This window comes from Pygocentrus nattereri, chromosome 10, assembly GCF_015220715.1.
Source record: "Pygocentrus nattereri isolate fPygNat1 chromosome 10, fPygNat1.pri, whole genome shotgun sequence".
NCBI lineage: Eukaryota > Metazoa > Chordata > Actinopteri > Characiformes > Serrasalmidae > Pygocentrus > Pygocentrus nattereri.
This window is the reverse complement of record NC_051220.1, coordinates 15475666-15490802: the sequence shown is the minus strand read 5'-3', so window position 1 is coordinate 15490802 and position 15137 is coordinate 15475666. Positions and strand designations below refer to the sequence as shown.

Sequence of the window (15137 nt, the reverse complement as noted above, 5' to 3'; positions counted from 1 at the left end):
TTTCAACATCTGATATGTGTTCTATGTTCTTTTGTCAATAAAACATGGGTCTGTGAGATTTGCAAATCATTGTATTCTGTACATTTTACATAGAGTCCCAACATTTTTGGAATTGGGGTGAATATGTATGTATGTGTGTGTGTGTGTGTGTGTGTGTGTGTGTGTGTGTGTGTGTGTGTATAAATGAAGAAGGACCACAGTCCACTTCAGTGCAATGGAATGGTCCTTATTCATAACGAAGTACTTTGAGTTCCTTCTAGTTAATCCTGCACAAATCAGTAACATACTTTAGTTCCAAATCTATGATGGTCTTACTTCCTAACAGCAAAAGATTTTACATTTTTATGTAATCAATATACATATCAACATTTGATTTCTGTAGCTCTCTGTGTTCAGTATTTTGCAGTAGATGCTGCAGCTGCCCTATTCATGCACCTATGGTGAAAATTACATCAGTCAAAATATTGAAGGCTTTAACTGGCCTTATACAAAGTTGTCTGTGAAAATGAGCGAAAAAGGATAATATGATAACAACATCCTTGGGGTGCTCCTCAGAGGTACTGTTACCTTGAAAATAACAGGAGTAAATGGCAAGTGTGAGTATGATACAGAATATCAGCTGTAAGAGTCAAATCTTTTGTAATTTCTAATTGCATATACTATAAAATTATGTTTTTCAAATCAGTACCATTTGTCTTCTTTTTCTTAAATCTCATGTCAGGGAAGTTGGTTTACACAGTAGTCTCACTCTGCATTTCACATCCTCTCATCTAGCACTTTATTAGGTACACCTGCCTTGTATCTGTACTGGTTGAGGCTGACACACACCTGGGCTTAAGACATCAAAACTCAAAATTTCATGTTGTCTTACTTCCCCCTTTTTAATCAGTTAAGATGTGTTATTTCATATGTTATTTCAATAAGAGGTCATTTTAAAATAATAGCATAATAATAACATAATAAATGAAAACTTCACTTGTACATGATGTGATTGCCGTTTAATTGCTTCACTTGAACCAAAAGCTTGGAGTAGCCTTCCACAAGTGCTTCAGTACTTCTTGATAATCTTCCTTCCTCATGATGTCATCTGTTTTCCAAAGTGCATTTTTTAACAGAGAACTGAAATAACTGCAAACTGCAGTCTGATATTTTTTTTTCCGGTCTTGCAGTGGTGGCTTCTTCCTTACTTCCATGGCATGGTACCTGATATCTCCAACTCTTTTACCAGTTGCTATGTTGTTTGTTGTCTTAGGTTCACTTAAACCTTTTGGTCCAAAGTGAGGTGAAGGCCTGGGAGCTTTTTGTTCCCTGTTTTTCAAATGATGCACTGTCTGTGTGGTTGCAAGATTTTTATATTCGCATACAATTGTTTGTATTTGATGGTTGTGGTACCTTCAGTTTTTGGAATTCACTCTTAAGAAGTATGGACTTCTTATTTTTTGTTGAGGTTTTGGCTGAGTTGCTTAAAGTTATCTGTAAATTGGTTTTGAAGTTAGGCCATTAAATACAGCCAGTAAGTACAGGTGCATTCCCAGTTAACTCCTAATTATGACAGACCGCTTATCAGAAGCTTCTAAAAAACTCATTACATCAATTTTTGTAATCTTTCAGACTGTTTAAATATAGTGAACTTAAGTAGTTAAAATAGTAAACTTGGTATGTTAACCTTTGACTCACTGGAATTCTAATACAGTTGAATTCAAGCTGAAATTATTTGTTATTGTTTCATTGGCTTACAGTTGATAGAAGAAATGTATGACAACATGAAATGTGTGGAGTTGTGGAAAGATCAAGTTTGAATGCCTTTCGTATAGGTGTATGTGAACATTTGGACTCAACCATATAAGTGCTCTGTGTAGTTCTACAAGCAGTACAGAGTCCATATGTTTATCTGCATAATTTGCCAGTCCTCAGGACCACCACAGTGCATGTATTAATTATGAAGTGAATTATACTTAGCAGACACTGACAATGTGGTGGCATGTTAGTGTGTATGTGTGTGTGTTTGTACGCTACACAGAGTGGATCACACACAGTAATGTTCTGAGGTTTTCAAACAACTCTGTCGATGCTGTACCGAGAATAGTCCACCAACCAAAAATATCCAGCCAACAACATCCTGTGGCCAGTAACTGACCGCAGATGAAAAACAGGAGTACAGAATGACCAATACAAACTGTCCAGACAGCTATGTCTATGACTTTATATCTAGAGAGGCAGGTAGGTAGACAATGTTTAAAAAAGCTCAGGAAGCACTGCTGTATCTGATCCACTTGTACCAGGACAACATACACCAACAGTGTCACTGCAGTGGTAAGAATGATTGACCACCCAATTGATACCTGCTCTGTGATGGTCCTATTCATTAATCTGAGGGATTTTTTATGTGTGCTTCATCCACTCTTGCCTGCAGTGGGTTGATTATTCACACGCACACACAACACTAAAATTTAGTCCGGTGCCACAAGATATTGCTGTAGGTCCAGCAGGAATCCTACAGGAGTGCAGACCTCTACGATCCCTATGACCAGTGAACCTATACATAGAGGTGGCCAATATGACATTTTATCATGATAATTGTAATTATTGTGACACACAAAATGCTTTTCTGAGCATATTGTGAATATCTTCAATATACTTAAGAGTTTTTAATGTGGCACTTCTAGATTATTGGATCTGCATGTCAAAATATCATAATACATATCATACATTGTGAAAAAAAAAGTATTGTAATTTGCCCACCCTACATATACACGTCTTCTGAGTTTATACATGTACTGCTGATAAACAGTGCAAAATGTGCAGGGAGGGGGGGGGGTCTTTTGGGGCTATTTTGACTCACAATACCCTGCATGTACCTCTCCATCATGATGGATTTAAAGAAATACACTATAGCTCAAAAGCTTCTATCTATCGCAAACTTGCAAAACAATGGTCAGAAAACGAGTCGGTATCTGATGTGACCACCATTTGCCTCACATCTCCTTCGCATAGAGTTGATCAGGTTGTTGATTGTGGCCTGTGGAATGTTGGTCTACTCCTCTTCAATGGCTGTGCGAAGCTGCTGGATATTGGCAGGAACTGGAACACACTGTCGTATATGTCGATCCAGTGCATCCCAAACATGCTCAATGTCTGGCGAGTATGCTGGCCATGCAAGAACTGGGATGTTTTCACCTTCCAGGAATTGGGTACAGATCCTTGCAACATGGGGCCATGCATTATCATGCTGCAACATGAGGTGATGGTCGTGGATGAATAGCACAACAATGGGCCTCAGGATCTCGTCACAGTATGTCTGTGCACGTTGTCCATAACATGCACCTACCCATACCATAACCCCACCTCCACCATGGACCACTGGATTCACTACATTGACATCAGCAAATCGCTCACCCACTCGACCCCATACACGCAGTCTGCCATCTGCCTTGTACAGTGAAAACTGGGATTCATCCGTGAAGAGAACGCATCTCCAACATGCCAGATGCCATCGAATGTGAGCATTTGCCCACTCAAGTCGGTTACAGCGACAAACTACTGTCAGGTGGAGACCCCGATGAGGACGAAGCTTCCCTGAGACATTTTCTGCAGAAATTCTTTGGTTATGCAAACCGATTATTGCAGCAGCTGTCCGGGTGGCTGGTCTCAGACGATCTGAGGTAAAGATGCTGGATGTGGAGGTCCTGGGCTGGTGTGGTTACACGTGGTCTGCGGTTGTGAGGCCGGTTGGATTTCCTGCCAAATTCTCTGAAACGCCTTTGGAGACAACTTATGGTAGAGAAATGAACATTCAAATCACAGGCAACGACTCTGGTGGACATTCCTGCAGTCAGCATGCCAATTGCACGCTTCCTCAAAACTTGCGACATCTGTGGCATTGTGCTGTGTGATAAAACTGCACATTTTAGAGTGGCCTTTTATTGTGGCCAGCCTAAGGCACACCTGTGCAGTAATCATCCTGTCTAATCAGCATCTTGATCTGCCACACTCGTGAGGTGGAAGGATGATCTCAGCAAAGAAGAAGTGCTCACTAACACAGATTTAGACACATTTGTGAACAATATTTGAGAGAAAAAGGCCTTTTGTGTACTTGAAAAAGTCTTAGATCTTTGAGTTCAGCTCATGAAAAATGGGAGCAAAAACAGAAGTGTTGCATTTATATTTTTGTTCAGTGTAAATGAAAACTCCAGTCATGTAGCCATAGATCAGAGGTAGAAAGACAGAAAAAGGAAGTCAGGCAATATATGGCTACATTAGTAAAATGGGATAAGACTGCTTTTGTTCTTAGACAAGCTTGGAACGACATCATCCTGGTTCTGAGTCATTTCTAAAAGCAGATTTGTCAAGAACAAACTGGCTAGGCTGATGAAGAGTTAGACATGGGTCATTGAGTTGACAGCTTCCTTTGGCTTTCAGCAAAAAGAAACACCCAGACAGAAAAGGAGGAAAAAGCACCTGACCCTTTTATTTAGTCATTGTTTTGAGTTTGCCTTTAAAGGGTAACTCCACCCAAAAAAAAATTTATCTGCCACTATTAACCCTCAAATTAAAAAAAAAAAAAAAAGTACCTTAAAAATTTTCTCTGCCAAATGCTTTTCTGGACAGAGAACACAACGTTTCCAAGTCAAAACAAAAACCTGTGTCTGTTTGAGAAAGCATGTTACCGTATACATTCATAAAACGCTCAGCACAGTGACATTTTGCTTTAACAAAGTTTTTAAATGACTGTCATAAATATCACTGTGAATACACAGTTTTAGCTGTTTGACAAATGTAAAATGAGCAATCTGTTCAATTTCTTTTTCTTTTGAAGTACCCTCAGTTTCCACTATATGCATCTGTATACATTTCAGCTTTAAGTCCACCACCTCTTTGTGTCCCCCTCACACCACCACCTACAATCCGGCAGAAGGTGCAAGAAGTTACAAATGCATGGATATAATGGTTCTGACTGCTGGCGCAATCCATAATACAGAGCAAGTTTAGATTAAATTGCTGGAATTGATTTCTATTTGTTGAAATGATAAAAACACTTGCACAAACTGCATGGTATTACCAAGGCCTAATACTAGCAAAGTTCAGTCACTTAATGGAATTTATCCCTCCAGAGTGTGACATTGCTTGCTGCTTTAATTTAATGCTCAAACATGGTTTACATTTTTATGAGTGCTCAATTTTCTGTTGCACGTTAGTATAGTCTGTTGCTCATTTAAAGACTGCACTTCAGTAGCCTCCTCCTTTCCTCTCCAGAGGGGGCATGTAGTAGCTCTTCAATGCTGAACGGTGTGGATCTTCCCTGGGCTGTGGAGTTGAACAAAGCAAGTTTAGATCAGTTGAGCAAAGAAATGAGCAGCAACTGTCACAAAAAAAAAACAAAACAAACAAAAAAACAACAACAGAAAAACAAAACTGTGATTAAAAGTTAAACAACTGTCTTTTTTAAGTGCCACCAGCTAACTTTTGTTACAGTTGAAATCTAATCAATACACTGTGAAAAAAAAAGGTAGGACTGATAACAGTGTGAAAAACAAGCTATTTACTAACCAGCATTTCTCAGAATATCTGAGCGAAACCATTATAGTAGGCATTTTAGAATCACAATCTTATCTTGTTCTATTTGTAGGCTCTTCTTCATTTAATTTAAAACATGCCCGCATGCATTAAAGTATGTGAAGTATTAAAAGTGCACTATTAATTCATTTTCTTTAAAGCTGGACTATGTAAGATTTGAGGATTTGGAGACCTCTGTGGGGGGAAAGCATAACTGCATGCCTTGTGTGGAAGAACATTTTGTAACACTGGTTGTTCTTCGGACCCCGACAAGTTGATGAATCTGACACTTTCAAGTGTGTGGAAAGAATATTCAAAAAGAACTAAGTCTAAACTTAGTGAAGGAAGTGTCTTCTAAGAAAGTACTTATCTAGTATTGTCTTTGTATCTTCATCAGTATAATGCTGATTTTGCCTTTGAAACCTCAATTAAGAGCCAAAATTTCCTTCTAAGCCTGTGCGTGTGACACTAATACGTAAAGACTTATGACCTAGCCTAGGAAACTCACATTAATCTGACCTGACAAGCACATACACACTATATTTTAACATATTTTTTCCTTCCTGACTCATTAATGCTACTTCAGTTTTATTAAACTTATATGTAGTGTTTACTTTCTAAACATACCTCTTTAAAAAAAAAAAAAAAAAAAGAATATATGAACCAATAAACAATGATGACAAATAAATCACAATCCACTCCTCCATTAGTTTGTTTTATTCAGTGTTTTTGTTTACCTTGGTTGAGCGAGAATGGCACTTTTTGGAGGTGATAGCTGGCAGGGACCCTCTGTGTGGTATGGCCAGAGCTGGTAAACTGGGCATGGGGTAGGGGACTTTCGGGGCAGGCACTACCACATTCAGCTTAGGTAGCTCCACAGGATAATGGGGCATACGTCTGCTGAGAGGGTCGCCGACATACTTAAGCTGCTGCTGGATAGAAGAGGACAACAACTCACCATTTCTCTAAATCCAACAAATGTTTTCTGTATCGTATGCATGAGTCACTATGACCTTTGAATGCATTAAGTGAATTCAGCAACTTCACTTAATAGTGAAAAAGGGTTCCAAGCAACTGTACTGGATGGGCTGGTTATCATACCTGTCGCCTACCCTGTCGGGCGATACGCCACAGGTGCTCCACAGAGCTGGGAGTCGCACTGCCCTCCTCGACAGACCCCATGGCCCTGTGCAGACCCACTGCTCTCCTTTCTGCCATCCTACAGACAACAACTCTTATTTGGAAAAACTACGTATCACTGAATTTGTACTGGTCTATATGTGTGTGCATGATGCTTGAGTTGAACGATTCATCCTACGATACTAACACTGCGAATAATGAAAGCTTATGGGAACCACTTAGCATGATTGATTTGGATAATGTTAACTGGTCCCTGATAGCTTGAAAGCCTTCACGTAGCTTCATTGAAAGTTTTATGTGTAATCTATTTGGTAGAAATGCACCAATGTTGGAATGTTGAGTGGTGATACAGATGCCAATATGTAAACATTTATAAAATGCAGAATTTGGGATTACATCCACCTTCAGGAGTGTTACAAAGAAATACAACATTACTATAACACACCATTAAATATCGGTTTGAAATGTCAGTCAAATCTAAATCGGTCCAATACCGATATGATCCAACTTCCCTCCTATTTAATGTGGTTTGAGTGTCAGAATCTGTTACCTCAGACCTGCTTTATCTTTAAATGTTAAGCAGGTATACAGGTCGAACAGCTGACCCAAAGATATTCAGCTGGACTGTTCAAATTTGAATGTCATTGATAATTCCATTTTTTTTTCGGTAGGAAACGGTACAAAAACAAAAGTACTCTTATACAACTTTTTTCCTTTTATGACAAGAATGTTTGTTTTTAATATTCAGAAGCCAGTCAATCCATCTCTTTAAGCAGCTGCCCATGCAACACTTGGGGACAGAGAGACAGATTATCTGGTACCAGATGGAAATAGCATACGTGGCCTTGTGTGCTGTAATTTAAACACTGCCTTTAGTTTGTCAGGAGTGTTTATTAGAGCTCTTACGCTCGTTATAGTTCTGTGTGTATGACAGACTGAACTTACCGCAGCTCTCTAAAGCAGACATGCTGCAGTGCTACACGGGCGCTGATACGTTCATCTGGATCATAGGCCAACATCTGGTACAGCAGAGACAGACTAGGCGCAGAGCACTGAGGGATCAGCTGAGAAAGCCCACAGCCTTTCCGAGGCAGAAAATCAAAATGCATTGCACGAGACCTTCGTCACATGAGAGAAAGTTACCACTGAATTAAAATCACGTTTCTTGATGAAATGTATATTGAATATGAAATACGACCAGTTTGTCCTAATCATGAATCTTAAAATAAGAACAGAAATTGTTCAATTTGATCATTTTGAGGGCATTTATCATCCCATGTCTTTTAATAAAAATGGATTGCATGTGTTCTTTACTTACTGCACTAGATGTGAATAAATATATAGATATATTTACCCGTTTCAAAATTTGGTGGAAATGTCAGTAAATTTTGTTAAACATCAAATTTTTCATCAAGGCCAAGTAAGACACAATATGAGAAGGCTAAAAATAGACATACTGGGATATAATTTAGGAATTTAATGATATAAATAGATCAAACTGCACAAGAATGGTTAATCTCTGTACAAACTCACTGCTTTAACTTCTGAAGGACTGCACTCTCTGGTGTTCCTAAAACGTCATGGATCTTGGACAACTGATCCACCTCGTTACTCCCTGGAAACAAGGGACTCAAACTAGAAGAACATAATAAAGTACCTGATTAGAAAAGTAAAATTTGAAGTGCAGAATTTATGCAGAATTGTGTTTGTTCTAAACACTGTGTATCCCATAACAGAGACCTCATAATTTCAAAGAAAACGCAGCCTGCACTCCACATGTCCATTTTGAGTGAGTAGTAGCCATCTGTAAGTAGACATTCTGGAGCTCGGTACCACCGGGTGGAGATGTATTCTGTGTGAGGAGGCTTGGAATACACACTCCTGCAAGAGCCGAAGTCTGCCAGTTTCAAGACGTCATGCTATACAAAAAAAAAAGGTCTTGGGTAAGGACATAATCGGCAACAAAAAAAATTTGACTTTTTTTTTTACTTGTTTGAAACAAGCCTCTTTTACTCTTTTCATTAAACTGTGAAGCTGAATGTATTCTGTTTCAGTTTTCATTTACACTTTTTGAGTTTTGAGGTTCACTTACTTTGATCAAAATGTTCTCTGGTTTCACATCTCTGTGGAAAATTCCATTGCTTAAAGAAACAGACCAATCAGTTATTAAACTAGCATATTTTGAGAAAGTGTTTTATAAACAGAGAATTGGATTTGAGCACTACAACCTGTTGTTTAAATGAAGCCCTGTTCAGCAAAACTATGTGATGCCAGTGTTCCATTTCAAAAGAAAGAGGAAGAGTTGATAACAGAACCTACCTGTGCATATGATCCAGAGCTTTACAAAGCTGGTACATGTAGTGTTTGACTTTGCTTTCAGTTAAGAGATTCTGCCTTCCTACAGATGCATGAAGTCATCATAATGTATAATTATCACATGTATTAACTGTAAATGAAGACAAAGCTAAACAGGAGACATGCAGCCAAGATCTTAAGTTTCCATATTCGGCTTACATTATTACATTTTAATTACTCTATCTTACATTTTATTAAGCAAGTGTATTTGAGAACATTTCACTTAAAACTAATATGAGCTAAATGATCTGGCATAAAAGCTTAAATTACACAAACTAGCTCTGGAGGTACAAATATTCTTGGTTACTATGAAGTTTATAGTACCTCTTATCAACTCATAGATGTTCATCTCCATTAGTTCACATATTAAGGACAGGGTCCGCATGTCCTGGTCACTGCAAAAATATATTTGGCTGGGATTACTTCTTTGCACAGTATAGTTGTTGTTCATTTTTATTCTTTATTAGAAGTTGTGGTATACTTACAATATTAGTTCATGAAGCTGCAGTATGTTAGCATGTGGACTCAGTCTTTTCATTGCTTGGACTTCACGGAGGTTGTGCGCCTGTTCCAGGCTGAATGAGAGAGATATGTGGTCCAAACGGGTAAATACAACTGTCACTAAGACATCTTCTGTTCAATATGTTAACTATGTGGTGACTGACTACATGCTGACTACAGATGGACATCTCAAAACTGCAAATGTCAATCCTGTTGTATTCATGATGGGGCCTGGAAGGTTGAAAGAACCAGTGTTGGATTCTGGAAGATCACGGATAATGTTGAACAAAGTGTTTGCCAACTGAAAATAAAAGCAGTTTTTATTCTAATATGGTGTGCTTGCCTTTTCCTTGTGAATATGTTAGAATTTCTGCTTTTTCAATATCTTTCTTTCTAAGGTAGTCTTTTTGCTATTTAGAAAGTGCATTAACTAAAAAGTCATATGCAAAAGTTTCAGTACCCCTAGGTAAATTACCTGTTTTTTTTATTTTCTAATAGAAACTAAGTTGCACATCCTCTACATGGAACAAACTTAAATGGCATTTTCTGCTAATGTTAGTACACAATTTATTTACCAAGTTTACCATATTGCAGGGAAAAAAATAAAACATAAGAATCAGTAATTTGACCAGGGGCACTCAAATATTTACATATGACTGCACTATGACAGGAGAAAACAAAAAACAGTGCAAGAGCATGCCTATTTACAGATGTTGTGATATTTAACTCTACAGCAAATTTACAATCTTGCCATCTTGAGTATGTGTTACTTACACTTAGAATATCAAAAGTATCACTATTGATTATACCAAAAAATTTAGACGCCATGTGAAATACTAATAAAAACTAAAATTAAGAATTACTGCATTCTGTTTGACCTGTATTCATTTGAAAACAGTACTTACATAAAAAAAAACTATATTTTATGTATTACCTTGTGACCTTCATTGTTTTTATAAACATAAGCTCATTCCAAATTTGATGCCTGCGAATCATTCTAAATGTTGGTACAGGAGCAAGTTTATCACTGTGTTACATCCACTTTCCTTTTAACAATACTTAATCATTGTCTGGGGACTGATAACACAAACTGATCAAGTTTTGAAATTTTTGCCATTCTTCACTATACAACAAGTCTTCAGCTGTGCAACTATACAGGTCCTTCATTGTTGTATTTTGCACACATTTTCAAAGAGAGGTGTGATGAAAAGGTGTGATCAAAGTGATGGCCTTTTTCTTCTTTGGCCTGGAGACCACAATGGCCATTATTTCTATGAAGAATCTGAAAGGTTGACTTGTACATCAGACCATTTCAGATGAGTTGAAGTCCAGAAAAGTTGCCAGCATTTCTGGACGTTGCTGACATATGACTTCCACTATACAGTCCAGTCTTCACCTGCATTTGTGGATGCAGCATGTGGTGATATTCATCACAGAAGCATGTTGTTTTTTAAAGCAGTGCTATCTGAGAGATTGAAAATGATTCAGTTGTGGTTTTTAGCTTTACCCTTCATGCACATAGATTTTTCTGAATTCCTTTTGATGTTTGATTCACCATAAAGGGTGAAATACCTAAAATCTATGAAGTTGTTCACTGGGAAACATTATTATTAAATGGTTAAGTGATACCTCAACTTCTTACTTATAAAGGACTAAGCCTTCCCTGGATGCCCCTTTTATACCCAAGCATGATTACATCCCTGCTTTAAGATGTTTTTGGAACATTTCAAAATGTTCCTAGTCCTAAACTTCCCCTCTCTTAACTTTTATGGAACGTGTTGAAGACATCAATTTTAGAATCAGTGTACATTTAAAAAGCAATGCAGTTGATGAGGTGAAACATTTACTATCTTGTCTTTATACAGTCTTTTACCCAAATACAGGCCTAAGTACATTTAAAAATCACTGCTTTCTGTTTTATTTACACTTAACCTATTGTCCCAAGTTTTTTGTAATCGTATTTGAATTAGTAGCAATCAAGTAATCTACTGATTAGTCTTGAACTATTTAATGAGTGATCAGTATAACAAGTAATTTTGATTGCCTTGTGTAACAAAGAGGGCTTAACCGAACACTGGGGTACTTGAGTGTTACTTGAGGGATGGGGGTTGAAAAAACATCACTAAAGCATCCTCTAAAGTGGCAAAAACAAGAGGATGTGCCCTACTGGCTGCCTTTAACATGGGAAAAATTATTAGTGTACATTAAATAAACGCAATAAATTATGATGATGTGCCCTCTAGAGCAAGAAAATGTAATAATGTGTCTTAATGAGTGCCCTTCTAGTGGAGAAAACATGATGCAGTACCCTATACGGTGTCACTAAAGTGTGAGAAAGTGGGTAAGTTTCCTAAGTGCCCTCATAATAGGATAAACTTGCTGCTGTGTGCAGGTGTCTGTCTGATGAAAAAAACCCAAAGTGCCCTCTCAGCTTCCTTTCCAGATGACAAAACATGATGAAGTGTCCTTGCATTGGAGAGTAAAAAAACAGTGAAAAAATACAACTGTATTTGATTGCAATAGTACAGTTGAATGTAAATTGTTACTACGATGACACAATTAAGTTTCAAATACTCAGATCCATTGTTAAAAATGCATGTATATTCCATTCATTTAAACTTTCAGTTTTAACTGCACCATCTCTAGAATTTTCAGATGTCAGAGTGTGTGTTTTTGTGAAATAAATGTTAATAGTTCTCCATTTGTTTTACTTTGAAGGTATTTGTGAAATAAACATTTTAAAGGTTTATACATTGACATGCCAAAAGTCATGGAATAGGAACTAATAAATGTAAATGTATAAATATATAATAAATGTAAATGTATAAGTGTAAATGGTCACCAAGCAATGCAACATACGGTCACCGGTCAATGACGTGTTCGGGCAGACCAGTGGACAAAGTGCCTTGTTGACAACTGGGGTAAAGGGATTAATGGGGTCTGCACCACACACGAACCCTACCATCAGCGGAAACAATTGGCACTGTTACTCATCGGACCATGCCACATGTGGCCAGTCCTCTAGGGTCCAGTTAGCAACCTTATGAGCCCAGGTAAGGCTCTGAGTCCGGTGCTGTAATGTTTACAGAGGCACTCCTGTGGGTCTTCTGCTTCCATGTCCAAGGAAAGTTAAAGAATGTCGCGCTGACCTGCAGGATACGCATATGGGGCCTCCCGCATTTAATGTGTATGTTATTTCTGCCAGAGTCACTTGTCTGTTTGCACAGACAATTTTAGCCAGACGCTGCCAGTCACAATCATTCAGCACCCATGGGCGACCACTGCGCTGTCTACTTTGGGTGGTAATGCCTTCTACGACATATTGTTAAATGCCCACACTTCAGAAATCTGGCGCCCACTATTGTGCCTCTTTCGAACTCCAATAATTCACGTTGCCTTGCCATGAGCATACTGGGCAGTGTTCAACCTCACTCACAAAATAATACCTCACAACGTATACAGATGTGGGCATTTCCAAGCTATCCCCTTGAGGTAACACCACTTCATAGTCAGTTTACTGCTATCCCATGAATTTTGGCACATGCACTGGTAGGGCCCCATGTTGTGCAATAGGTGCCCCTTTTATTTTTTCACACCTGTCTTGGAGAGGCGGCTTAGAAGATGTGTGTGTGTGTGTGTCTGTGTGTGTTTCCTTCAAACAGCCTGAGTCCTCCATGATCACGGAACATTAACCAACTATTGACAGCCTTCCAAAAATTCCAAAATATTTAACTGAAAAAGATTAAAACATAAACGTTTTACACATTACATGTACATGGGTCTGTGGGTACTTTAATTATCATTGACATTGTAGACTACATTGTATTGCCTATTCATCGAGAACACACATTTTAATAGATGACTTAGTTAATCTTGTATTCTGACATATTTGTACTTTTATACTTTTCTCCTGATCCAAAGGGCACACGATCCAACATTGATTTAATGTCAGTTCAGTCACAGACATCCAGCGCTAAGGAAACAGCACGGTGGTCTCTTGTTGAAGGAACCTAAAGAGTTAAATGCCCAAGAGCCTCTAATAGCTGACCTCACTCTGCCTAGGTCACTTCCAGTGCGCGGTATCATGTAGCTGTCAGGGTGCGGGACTCAAGCGAGAGAAGCTTCACGCCTGTACGTCTTGAGCCAGAACATACCAAACAAAACGCAGCCAGGCTTACCTGTTAATGCTCTGTTTCATCTTTTTACAGGCATAGTACTTCCCGTCCTTGAGATTTTGCACTTTCACCACTTCTGAAAACGTTCCCTCTCCGATCTTCTTGATTATTTTATAACCTGTGACGAAAAAAAGAACACTGTGGTTAAATCAGCACTAGCCAGGATTTTTTTATTTTTCACGTCGGAGCTCTCAAAGAGCGTCCGACGATTATCTCCGTATGAGCTAACATAGCGTTAGCTAGGCGGTGTCCACAAACAGTGCTTTAGCATTCACAAGCGACTAAAACCCCAACAGCTCGGTTAGCTACAGGGATGGTTAGCGAGATGGCTAGGCTCTTCAGCACCGAACACTTTCTTTTTTGTTCATTCTAACACTTTTGACTTACTATGCATTCTTAAGCGTTGACACAGGTCGTACGAGAACGAGCCACAAAAAAACAAGGTTTTTTACCGCACACATAGCGACGGTCACATCGTGCATTTTAACCTTAAAAGCCAGATATAAAAACACCCTCGTTTTGATTATCAAAACAAGTTCCCAACACCGAGTTCGCCTCGGCTCTCCAGCACCGCCATGTTAGCTTAGCTAAGTGGCTACCGTCGCCCTGGTAACGGGGCACGCTCCCGGCCTCCACTCTGACCTGGGGTGAGCCAAGACGGAAAAGTCAATGAACACAGAAACACACATCTCTTTCACAACTACAGAGGCGGTTCTCTCACTTAGCTATATTGCAGGGCGTTTCGTCTGGGCCCCTAGGGACGCTACCAGGCCACGCCGGATCTTTGGAAGCATCTTTAATGACACTGAGAGCAACGGTTATAATAGCGACTCACCTTTCTTAGAGAGAGAGTTGCTGAGCGCTTGTCCGGGCTCCCACCGTTTCTTGTCGTTGTCCGTCGGATGCATCGTAAATGTGCTCAAAAGCTCATGTGTGCTGTTTCTTTCAGTCTATTTTCATATCCGTGCAGCATGTAAAAAAACCTTACCATAAAGCGGTTTTTGGAGAATGTTCCACTTTCCACTTTAAACCATTCATCATCTTCATCCTAATGGGCGGCTTTTTAATGGCCAGAGTATTACAATATCATGTTTAAACTTGTAGTTTATGACACCGATTAATGAACATGTTCCCTCTTGTTCACTATTTTTTCCGAGCTATCTTGGAAGTCATGACCAAGCTTCTGACAACACGGCAAGCTTAAGTAACACCCAAGACCACGTTCTAAGCTCAAATGTCAAAAGTAAGGAGATATGCCTTCCTAAAACACGGGATGTAATTCCTTGGTGGTTAACATGGTTCACAGCATCACGAAATGACCACACCGTCTCCCACCCTGCTTCCACATAACGTTTATCCTAAACGCGCTTAGTTTTTCCGACCACCTGCGCGGGCGAAAACAAACAGGCTTCC

At 39.0% G+C, this 15137-nt stretch overlaps 1 protein-coding gene across 6 annotated transcripts; it reads right to left on the bottom strand.

The window, feature by feature from the left end:
• Nucleotides 1-4444: 4444 nt before the first annotated feature.
• Nucleotides 4445-15129, bottom strand: LOC108437009 (MAPK/MAK/MRK overlapping kinase). Of its 6 annotated transcripts, none has more exons than XM_017713821.2 (12): nucleotides 14560-15129; nucleotides 13728-13842; nucleotides 9534-9623; nucleotides 9373-9443; nucleotides 9013-9091; nucleotides 8786-8834; nucleotides 8434-8612; nucleotides 8227-8328; nucleotides 7639-7812; nucleotides 6655-6787; nucleotides 6291-6485; nucleotides 4445-5304 (listed from the first exon to the last, which is right to left on the bottom strand). In XM_017713821.2, the coding sequence occupies exons 1-12, from the start codon at nucleotides 14630-14632 to the stop codon at nucleotides 5227-5229; spliced, it is 1338 nt and encodes a 445-aa protein (XP_017569310.1). In that variant the 5' UTR covers nucleotides 14633-15129; the 3' UTR covers nucleotides 4445-5226. The 6 variants fall into 6 exon arrangements, with proteins under 6 accessions (XP_017569310.1, XP_017569311.1, XP_017569312.1 ...); XM_017713822.2 differs by having other exon boundaries at nucleotides 6291-6482; XM_017713823.2 differs by having other exon boundaries at nucleotides 6655-6772.
• Nucleotides 15130-15137: the final 8 nt, after the last annotated feature.

Excerpts from the sequence above, each read along its gene's own strand:
- LOC108437009 (XM_017713821.2), bottom strand. The coding sequence starts at position 14,632 with ATGCATCCGACGGACAACGACAAGAAACGGTGGGAGCCCGGACAAGCG. Across the intron at positions 6,486-6,654 it reads CCCGACAGGGTAGGCGACAG|CAGCAGCTTAAGTATGTCGG; the intron begins GTATGATAACCA and ends TCTTCTATCCAG. Across the intron at positions 5,305-6,290 it reads GCCATTCTCGCTCAACCAAG|CCCAGGGAAGATCCACACCG; the intron begins GTAAACAAAAAC and ends TCAACTCCACAG.